General features: G+C 38.9%; 1 protein-coding gene across 2 annotated transcripts in view; it reads right to left on the reverse strand.

The window, feature by feature from the left end:
* MFSD14B (major facilitator superfamily domain containing 14B) overlaps window positions 1-11,382 on the reverse strand; it is a 72,720-nt gene that overhangs the window by 36,686 nt on the left and 24,652 nt on the right. For both annotated transcript variants that reach the window (XM_027041292.2, XM_027041291.2), the window contains exon 2: window positions 8,080-8,175. In XM_027041292.2, coding sequence (XP_026897093.1) covers window positions 8,080-8,175 — 96 coding nt within the window. The remainder of the gene's footprint in view (window positions 1-8,079; window positions 8,176-11,382) is intronic.

Genomic DNA, 11,382 nt, shown 5'->3' on the forward strand with positions numbered 1-11,382 from the left:
GCCCCTCCCCCAGTGACACTCTGTCTCTCTCTCAAATTCAACATTAAAAAAAAAAAAGAAAAAAAGGAAGGAAATTCTGCCTTTTGAGACAACATCAATGGACCCTGAGGGCATTGTGCTACGAGAAATAAGTGAAAGACAAATATCAATTGATCTCACTTTTTTGTGGAAGCAAACAAAACAAACAAGTTTATAGATACAGAGAACAGACTGGTAGTTGCCAGAGGCAGGGGATGAAGGGTGAAATGGATGAAGCTTCCAGTTGTAAAATAAATTTATATCAAAACTGAGTGGGATTTATGCAAGGGTAGCCTAATATTCAAAAATCAATATAACTAACCACAATATCCAAATAAGGGGGAAAAATCTAATTATTATCCGGTTATATGCAGAAAGTTCATTTGTTAAAATTTAACACCCATTCAGGGTAACAACTCTAAGCAAAATCAGAACAGAGGTGAACTTCCTTTCTCTGATAAAGACTATCTACAAAAACAAATCTACAGCAAATATCACATTTAATGGTAAATTTTAGATCACTTTCCACCAAAGAGCTTCTAGGAGATAAGGACGTCCACTACTACGACTGCTTCTATTCAACACTGTACTGGATGTCACAGTAAGGCAATAAGAAAAAAAAAAAAAAGGACTGGAAGGAGTTAACTGTCACTATTCACAAAATATGTGAATATGTATATAAAAATCTATAGATAAACACTTAGGATTAATGAGTGAATTTAGCAAAATCACTAGACACAAGGTGAAAACAAAAACAAATTGTTTTATATACCAACATAATAGAAAATTAAACCTTTAAAACTATACCATTTATTTATTGTTTTTAAATTTATTTTAATGTTATTTATTTTTGAGACAGAGACAGAGCACAAGCAGGAAAGGGGCAGAGAGAGAGGGAGACACAGAATCCGAAGCAGGCTCCAGGCTCCGAGCTGTCAGCACAGAGCCTGATGTGGGCTCAAACTGACGAGCTGTGAGATCATGATCTGAGCTGAAGTGGGACACTCAACTGACTGAGCCAGCCAGGTGCCCCTAAAACTGTACCATTTATAAAAACCATCAAATACCTACGAATAAATCAGGTGAAAAATCTCTTCACTAAGACAAAATATTACTCAAATTTTAAAGACTAGATACAAAGATGATATACCATGTAGAAGACTCAATATTATAAAGATCAGTTCTCCAATTAATCCAACCTCAATGTAATCAATCAAAATTCCCATCAAGTTACTGTGTGAATACTGAAGAGCTGATTATAAAATGTATATAGATATATAAAAGGCCTACAATAGCCAAGGCAATCCTGAGGAAGAAGAACCAAGCTATAGAAGTTACAAAAGATAGCAAGATATTGCTACAGAAATCAACACAGCCTGGTACTGACACAGGACAGTAGAGTAAGATATATAAATAGAATATAAAACTCAGAAACAAATCCATACGTATTTAGTTGACTGGTTTATGACAAAGTTGACACAGTGGGGAGAGGGAGATTTTTTTCAATAAATGATGCTGGTTCAACTATGCATTATTCATATGGAATCAAAAGGAACCTATAAAAAGGACCCCTACAAAACACAGTGACTTATTTCTAGATGGATGGCAGATCTATGTGTGAAAAAGAAACCAATAAAACTTTGGGGAAGAAGGTTTCTTAAACAAGACTTTAAGAAAGCACTAACCTTAAGGGGAAAAATTAATAATCTGAACTGCATAAACTAAAGCCTGGCTAGCTGCAGGGTAAATCAGTAAAATTACTCTGGAAAACTTTTGGCAGTACATATATACTGAAGTTGAATGAAACCCTGCAATTTTACTCTTAAGTATATATTACAAGAAATGTGTATACACAATCATCAAAAGACTTTTACAAGAAATATCACGACAGCAATATATGTAAGAGGCAAAGACTGGAAACCCAAATGTTCATCAACCGAACAGATTTCAGTGATCTGATAAAAGGATTCACAGGACTCAGGAGTGGTTATATTCACAGTGACAATTGCTCACTCCATTTATTTCTTTGCCTCTCAGTATTTGACACTATTGTTCACTATTTCTTTAACTGTTCTCTTTACTCAGCTGGATTTTCTTTTTACCTCTTTGTACTTTCTTCTTCTTCTTTTTTAAAGTTTATTTATTTATTTTGAGAGAGAGAGCGCGCACAAGGAGGGGAGGGGCAGAGAGAGACAGAGAGGACATTTTAGCAAAAGGATGCAGCTCAGAACTGCAAACTCACTGTTTTTGCCTAAAGTTCAGTAATTGAATGAATCAATGCTTCTCGGTTTGTTGTATGTGTTTGAATTCCAGAGCACTGAAATGTCTGTTTGACTGTTCTGTCCAATTTTATTAGAAGAGAATTTGCTGACCTCCTTATACTATCATGTCAAAAGTCTGACAGTAACTTTTGGAAGAAAAAAAGATAAAACCTGAACACTGCTTCAGAGACCTGTGTGACATTATTAACATAAAAGTGTGTGATAAAAGTCCCCAAACAAAAGGACAGAGGAGGCAACAACAATACTTGAAGAAATAATGGCCAAAAAATTCCCAAGTTTGATTAAAAATATTAATTTATATACCCTATCAGCTAAATAAACCCCAAGTAAAAGTAACACAAAGAGATCCACACTTAGACACCTTAATGCACAAATTATTAAAAGACAAAGAGAAAAATCTCTAGGCAGAGAAAAGAAAAAAAAAAGAAAATGAATTCACCACATACAGTAGGGACTGATAAATTATTCTGTAAAGGGACATATAGTACATAGGAAATATTTCAGGGTACATGGTCTGTGTTGCAACTCTGCCATTGCAGCACCAAAGCAGCCACATTCAATGGGCACTACTGAGGTCCAACAAATTTTTATTTATGGATACTTCTACCTGAATTTCATATCAATTTCATATCTTCTTTCAACTGTTTCCAAATGTTTACATTTTACATTTAAAAATGTAAAAATTGGGGCAGCTGGGTGGCTCCATCGATAAAACATCATCCAACTCTAGATTTCAGCTCAGGTCATCTTACAGTTGTGAGATGAGGCCCTATGTCGGGCTCTGCCCTGAGTCTGCTTAAGATTCTCCCTCTCCCCAGGGGCGCCTGGGTGGCTTAGTCGGTTGAGTGTCTGACTTCAGCTCAGGTCATGATCTCACGGTTCATGGGTTCAAGCCCCACGTCGGGCTCTGTGCTGACAGCTTGGAGCCTGGAGTCTGCTTCGGATTCTGTGTCTCCTTCTCTCTCTCTGCTCCTGCCCCACTCATGCTGTCTCTTTCTCTCTCTCTCTCAAAAATAAACGTTAAAAAAAAAATTAGATTCTCCCTCTCCTGTTCCCTGCTCATGCTCACTCTCGCTCTCAAAAAAAAAAAAAAAAAAAAAAAGTAAAAACCATTCTTAGCACACAGATCACATAAAAACAGGCAGTAAGCCAGGTTAGGCCTGTAGGCCATACTTTACAGACCCTGACGGAAGGGAAACAACAATACTTAGGAAGAGCTGACTTTCCATCAGATAAAATGGATGCCAGAAGGCAACGTAATGATATAAGTGCTAAAAAACCTATGAAAAAAATCAGCATGTTTTATGTATCAAATTTTAAGAAAGGAGACCTACCAACTGTTATACTTCCATGTCAACTCTTCTTATAATTGTACCAAAGTTGGAAATCAGCACTGCTTTTTTTTTAAGCATTCAAAAGTTTACTGATATAAACAGACTATAACATACACCCAGAGCACACAGGAGAGAAATAAACGCCAAGCAAAAGTCAGTACATCTGCTTAGTTAAGTCTCATTATATCACAACACTCAGCTGTGCAAGAGAAAAGAGAGATTTAACACATTGTGATCATATAAACACTTTTACTGAATGCCACTTATCTCATTTTAATAATTATAAGGTGCACAAGAGGGAAAATTCTGGGTACTTGGGTCAAAAAACCATTAGAAAACTATCAAAACTATAAGATGGACCTGAACCCCCAGATTCCAGGAAGCAAGACAGTCTCCATGTGACTAAAGCTAGAACTTGACTTCCTTTTACGTGGAGAGCAAAGCACCCGTGTACTATGCTCCAAATGCCCCAACAGTCCCATCCCATTTTATCCACCTCAGTTCCCAAAAGGAAATGATTAGGTGAAGGAAAAGAAGGGCTGGACTGAAGAGGAAATAAGGGGGAGACAAGACAGAATATATGGTTTGTTGAATAAATGAGCACATATTTTGACAGTAAGAACAGGAAACCGAATGTGGCAGCAAAGTGTTTAAAGGGCACTCTCTGATTATTAGATCACCATATGGAGAGGATGGTGTGGGGGAATACTGTATTCTTGAATCTCTAGCTTGCAAAAGAAACCCTGCAAATTCCAAGAATAGAATTTTCCACTCACAGGGACGAGTATTAAGTGTATCTTTATTGAAATAGTGCTCTATTTAAGTATGTCTGAAGATGTTTATGTTAGTTTAATCAGATAACTTTATTTGCAATAAAAAGAGATTAGGCCCTCCAAGAGGATGCACATTTTGAATAGAGGGTAGAGTGTAAGTCAGGGACGTAAAGAGTCATTTTTACGTACAAACTACTGCTACTAGAAGGTTAAGCCAATGTGTGAGGTCAACTTCACAAATCTGCTTCAGTGTATTAGGGGCTGAGAACTTTCTGATGGTATTTATTTAAAAAAAAAAAAATTTTTTTTCAACGTTTTTTATTTATTTTTGGGACAGAGAGAGACAGAGCATGAACGGGGGAGGGGCAGAGAGAGAGGGAGACACAGAATCGGAAACAGGCTCCAGGCTCTGAGCCATCAGCCCAGAGCTTGACGTGGGGCTCGAACCCACGGACGGCGAGATCGTGACCTGGCTGAAGTCGGACGCTTAACCGACTGCGCCACCCAGGCGCCCCTGATGGTATTTAATAAACTACGGTTGTACTCTAGGACATGGCTACAAGTGACAGGCAACAAATCTCACATAGAAAATGACTAAGAAAGAGTAAATTGTTCTCTACTACTTCAGACAGAGGGCTCCTACTGGTGCTAAAATGCAAACAGTCAGATTGGACAAAATATTAGTATGTAGGTACTGTTCTGTATCTCCAAATCGTTCCCTCAGACGACTTCTGTTCTATATCTCCAAATCCTTCCCTCAGATGACTTCTCGCCCAACGGAAACAGGACAGAGTGCTGTCCACTAGTTATAGAATAGAACCAACCCTAGGGGTGCCTGGGTGGCTCAGTTGGTTAAGCGTCTGACTTCGGCTCAGGTCATGATATCACAGTCTGTGAGTTTGAGCCCCGCATCGGACTCTGTGCTGACAGCTCAGAGCCTGGAGCCTGCTTCGGATTCTGTGTCTCCCTCTCTCTCTGCCTCTCCCCTGCTCAAGCTCTGTCTCTCAAAAAAGGATAAATGTTAAAAAAAACACTTTTTTTAGAACGGAACCCACACATGAACCGTCATCCTAACAGTTACATCATGGTGGGTGACAGATGCAAGATGCCAAGAACTAGTTATCTGACAACAGTGAACCCAACATAAAGATGATAAACAAACTGCTGTGATGAAATAAACCCTAATTTTGTTCCTTCCTCATCAAACAACCTAACGTTATCAGTTCTCTGTCCAACCAGAAAAGGCAGAAAGTGGAGGGAAATGCCAGAGGAAAAAAAAATCTTTTTTCCCCCAAAAGGAAGAGGGAACCAGCCCTGCAACATCAGAACAAAAACAGATGTAGCAAACTATGGTGTAAAGGCTGGGGAAGACAGGACAGTAAAGGACATTTAGCCTTACTTGACTCCAAGAGCTCAGAAAAAGAGAATGAACCCATCTACTAACTCAGCAACACTTCTATGAAGTGTGTCAGAGTGATGCTAGCAACTCTCTATTCCACACACATAAATGTTTATTTTAACCAAATCTTTGCAAGCACCAAAACTGGCTCGAAACTGGAAAGAGGCGGTAAAGCAGCATTTTAGCTGGCTTCGAAGGCTGCATTCCAAGGTCTAACAAGGACAAAGAACAACCAGGAAAATTATCTGCATTGGGCAGTAAGAAGAAAAGCACATCAGTCTTTGGGATACATTAAAATTAACTAACTAGGGGTGGCTGGGTGGCTCAGCTGGTTAAGCGTCTGACTTCAGCTCAGGTCATGATCACACGGTTCATGAGTTTGAGCACCACATTAGGCTGTCTGCTGTCAGCATGTCAGCACAGAGCCCACTTCGGATCCTGTCTCCCTCTCTCTCTGCCCCTCCCCTGCTCATGATCTCTCTCTCTCTCAAAAATAAATAAACATTAAAAATAATAAATAAAATAAAATAATTAATTGAAATTAAAACAGATCTGACAATCTGTTGTAGGGCCAAAAAGGTTCCCAAGGATTTGAACTGTCTGGAAGGTGGTTTTAGAATTCCTAACAAGGCCTCAAAAGTATCCCAAGTATTCTTCATTTCACTCTGAAGTCTTACTAGAGAATGATTATAGGATTAACTCTATATTGAGAAACCTGCTGAACCACTACAGATTTCTGGCTGCATCAGAAAAATACTTTTTAAAACTCTTAACAAAGAAGCTGAGGGGGACAGGCAGTCAGAGAGCTAGGACCAAACATAACATAGTTCAGGGGCACCTGGGCGGCTCAGTCGGTTGAGCATCCAACTTCAGCTGAGGCCATGATCTCATGGCTCGTGAGTTCGAGCCTCATGTCAGGCTCTGTGCTGACAGCTCAGAGCCTGGGCCTGCTTCAGATTCTGTGTGTGTGTGTGTGTCTCTCTCTCTCTGCCCCTGCACACGTTCTGTCTTTCTTTGTCTCTCAAAAATAAACATTGAAAAAAAATTTTTTTTTAAATAACATAATTCCTTAAAATGAGTGGCCTGGCATGTCTATATTCACACTAAAAACAGGTCTCAAAGAAACAATCCCTTGAGGACACACATGTGTGCCTACAATGCATATATTTATTATTCAAAGAAAACATCTACTAAGCACCGTGTCAAAGGCAGCCCAATGATGAACACAGCAGGCTCATGAAACTTAAAATGGGGGACCCCCATTAACTAATAACCATTACCTTCTGTAATAAAGCATTAGGAAGGAAAAGGCAATGCAACAAGACAGAATAAAACAAGTTTAAAAACAGGCAATCTTTTAAGTCGACTGTTCCATCCAATAGTAATTTTAATTAATCAAATTTTATTTTAATGCACCAAAAGAATTAAAAATTTAAAAACCACACAGCAAAGTCCTACATAAGGCTAACAGCCACCCTCTAAAGTTAGCTATTTGCCAAACCCATTTTGGGAACAAAGTTTACCTGTATACAAAGGGATTCTTTGGTTAAGGCAAAATGTTAACTGGGAAGAGTTAACCACCAATGAGTTTTAAAGAACAATTTAAGACAAATGAAATTTAAGGCCAATTTTAAATAACCTTTTTTCGACTTTAAAATATCCTTTTTTCAATTTTAAAATGTATTTATTAGAATTATTAGCGATAAAGCACCTAAAATCTACATGCCACAATTTCTTTAGCATCTCCCTTCCCTCTATCCACACTATACATCAAATATCCAGGTTATTACTAAGAAATTGAATGCAGCCTCTGCAAAGAAATGGCAATAGGTAAGCTAGCTACCAAAAATGAAAATCTGTACATTCTTACAATTATCACTTGTGTTACAAGGTACTCACCAATCTATTTACTATGTTCTTAGTCAAAGGCCATTACATCCAAAGTCAGTTATAAACTTTGACAAAGTTTTGTGATAAGTTCCTCTAGTGCAGCTTAATGATCTTCCTAAACGCAGACAGTTCACTCACAGCACTTCCAAGATTCTAGTTCAGTGGGAATGCCTGGTTACTTAACAATATTTAATGAGTAGCCCAGGTGTTTTGCTGCAGGTAGTTCACAGTCTACACAGTGGAAACAACCCAGCGGAATAAGCAGTCTTAAATCACTGTCAAATCTACTCTCAAACAAATAGCTAGACATACAACCCTGAGGATATGTGCTTAAGAACCTCTCTTTTGCTTTCAAAAAAACCAACTTGTTCAGCAATACTTACAGTTAACATTGGAGTTGTCAACAAGCCCCACGCAAAGAATTCTAGGAAGATGACAATAGCAGCATGGTATACACTTGGTCGGCCAAAGCCCTGTAGCTAAAAAAGGAAGAAAGTTATTATGAAAAGTAGTAAACATATGTAAGAAATCCATTACCCTAATAGTATCTAACACAAAAAAAGTGCTACACAAAATAAACTTAAAACCTACCTATATTGTGTAAGATAAAACTTCATTCTGTGGTATGCCTGATTCCTTCATCTTGCCTCATCACAGAAGATGCCAAGGTTAAAAAGTTTTTACTTGTCTCATCAATGCAAATAACTGAGTTCTGGCTGAGAACCAATTGGGGCTTTAAGAGACTGAGGTTCCAGGACCTGACTATTCTGTCTCGTACTAATTACGTGTTCCTCCGCAACGTGGCTGCTCTAACCTAAAGTTTCCCTAGCTATGTAATGACATGTGGGTACGTGGGTCTCTTACTCAAGAGCTTCCAGGGCAGCACAGATGATTTAAATGATGGCGGGCAGAGGAAGAACAATAAGGAAAACACAGTCCATACCACAGTGTCAAAATCCAGCTTTCGGTGTCTATTGCGTTTTAAGACTGTGCCTGTTTTCCTAATTTTCTGCAGTTGGTGACTTCTGCAGACAAAATCTAAATTCTCTTCAATTTAATGTTCTTTGGCTTTGTGACATCCTCACTAGAAGATTAGGTGCCTTGCTACTGTTTGGTAGTAACTAGAAGTGATGCTTGCAAAAGACTCTATAAAATCCACACTATTCCTATGTTTATATCTTTAATTCTTTAAAAGGTAAAAGTATATCCACATGGTTTAAATGCAATCTAATCATAAGGAAATGATCAGACAAATCCAGATCGTGGGACATTATACAAGACAATGTGGGACATTATATAAGACAACATTATATAAGACAAAATGTCCATGTCAATGGGCCACCTGGGTGGCTCAGTTGGTTAAGCATCCAACTCTTGATTTCAGCTCAAGTTGTGATCTCTGGGTTCATGAGACTGAGCCCACATCGGGCACTGCACTGATAGCACGGAGCCTGCTTGGGATTTTCTCTCCTCCCTCTTCTCTCTGCCCCTCCCCCACTGGCTCATGTGTGCATGCGTGTGCATGCACTCTCTCTCTCAAAAGAAACTAAAAAAAAAAAAAAAAAAAGCCAATGTCATAAAAGACAAAAAATAAAGGCAGGGAGATTCATACACATTGAAGGAGGTAAGAGCTGCAACAACCAAATGGGGGATCCTGGACTGGATCCTGGATGAAAAGAGAACAAATGAATAAAATGTGAATTTGGACTACATATTAGATAATAATATGGGTGGTTCTTGATGTCCACACCTTATTATCAAATGGCTTAGCCAAACAAACAAAAAAATGGTACATACATACTTCCTAAAGCAAATGTTACAAAATGTTAACTGCTAAATTTAGACGAACGGAATAGAATTTCAATGTTTTTGGAGTTTTGGGAATTTTCAGAGCCAAGAACAATTGTTATTAAAAATTCAAACTTAGGGGCGCCTCAGTGGCTCAGCCTCACTCTTGCTTTTGGCTCAGGTCATGATCTCATGGTTCATGGGATTGAGCCCCGCATCAGGCTCTGTGTTGTCAGCGCAGAGCCTGCTACGGATCCTCTGTCACCCTCTCTCTGCCCAGCCCCCGCTCTTGTTCTCTCTCTCAAAAATAAACATTAAAAAAGAATTCACACTTGTAAATTTCTCTTTTTTTCAATGTCCAAAAGTAAGTACTTTTAAATGTCATTAAATAAGACATTTGCAAAAACAGAAAACATTTTACCAAGTTTAAAAGAAAAAGTATTTCCTCCTCCCCCAAAACCAAAAGGCCTTGAACATAACCATCAAAAAGCACTGTTTTGCAGCTGTCCTTTACGAACAGAAGAATGAATGGAAATGGAAGCAACTGTTCAGCCTCTACCTGTGGCTAAGCCTTCTGAGACTCTCTGTGACTGAGAGACTGAGAGAGTCTCAGAGACTCTATTCCTGCTGCTGGAGACAGAAACCTTGCCATTACCCTTGGCTCTACCCACACAGTCCTCCATCTAATTCCACCACCTCTAGCACAGATTACAGAGTAGCTTTCCAACCCTGTTCCCTCACCCACTGCACAGCAGCCAGGGATCCATTCAAATGTAAATCAGATCCTGGGAACTCCTCTGCTCCAGGGCCTTCAGTCCCCCATCCCACTGGTCCAACAAGGTCTCCCACCTTTCTATCCCCTTGTTATGCTCGTTTTCTAGAGTATTCCAACAAACGGTAGGATTCATTTTTATCTACCTCCCATGGAATGGTAATTTAAATGCTATGAAGGATGTATCCCAAATAGCCCTCCTCTCACCCCACTACAGTAAGGAGTAAGCACTCCACAACATACACGAGAGGGAAGAAGGATTTCTTCTCTGATCTTTCAAACAGCAGAACCCGGGGTGCCTAGGTAGCTCAGTCAGTTAAGCCTCCGCTTCGGCTCAGGTCGTGATCTTGCAGTTGGTGAGTTTGAGCCCCACATCGGGCTCCTTGTTGACAGCTCGGAGCCTGCTTCGGATGCTGTGCCCCGCCCCCCAAGTTCCCCCTTTCTGTCCCTCCCCGACTCGTGCTCTTTCTATCTCAAAAATAAACATTAAAAAAATAAAAATAAATAATAAACAGCAAAACCCAAAATGCAGAAAAAGTTTTGAAACAGATGACCCAGTTTCTTCAACAAGGAAATGGTATGGGCAAGAAAAAAAGAAAAAGGAGGGAGAACTTTGTTAGTACATAGATTGAAAGAAATTTCAGAAATATTAACCAAAAGCAATATGTGGGGCTTTGGGTTTTGACTCAAACTAGCTGGAAAAAAGACAATTCTGAGACAATCATGGAAATTCGAAAACAGACTATTAGCTGACAATAAAGAATTATACTCCTTGTAATGATAGTATTGAAGTAAGGCATGTTTTTAAAAGATCTTTCTTTCTTAGAGATACATACTAATGTGTATGTTTGTGAAACGTGAGTATGTTTGGACTCTGTTTTAAAATTTATAGAAAAAATGTGGAACTGGTGGCAAAAATAAATTTTAAAGAAGTAAATTAGACGGTATTTCCCAATAATTTCTAATTATTTGGGTGAAAATTCTGACAGTCACCACCCAACACTACAAAGCAATTGCTTCCAGTGGGTGAGTCTGTCAACAGATAGCCCAAACATTCCTTTTGAATCATTCATTTTAATCATTAAGCATCACACATACAAGAATCTCAAAAAACTCTGAAAACAGT

This window comes from Acinonyx jubatus, chromosome D4, assembly GCF_027475565.1.
Source record: "Acinonyx jubatus isolate Ajub_Pintada_27869175 chromosome D4, VMU_Ajub_asm_v1.0, whole genome shotgun sequence".
NCBI classification, from domain to species: Eukaryota; Metazoa; Chordata; class Mammalia; order Carnivora; family Felidae; genus Acinonyx; species Acinonyx jubatus.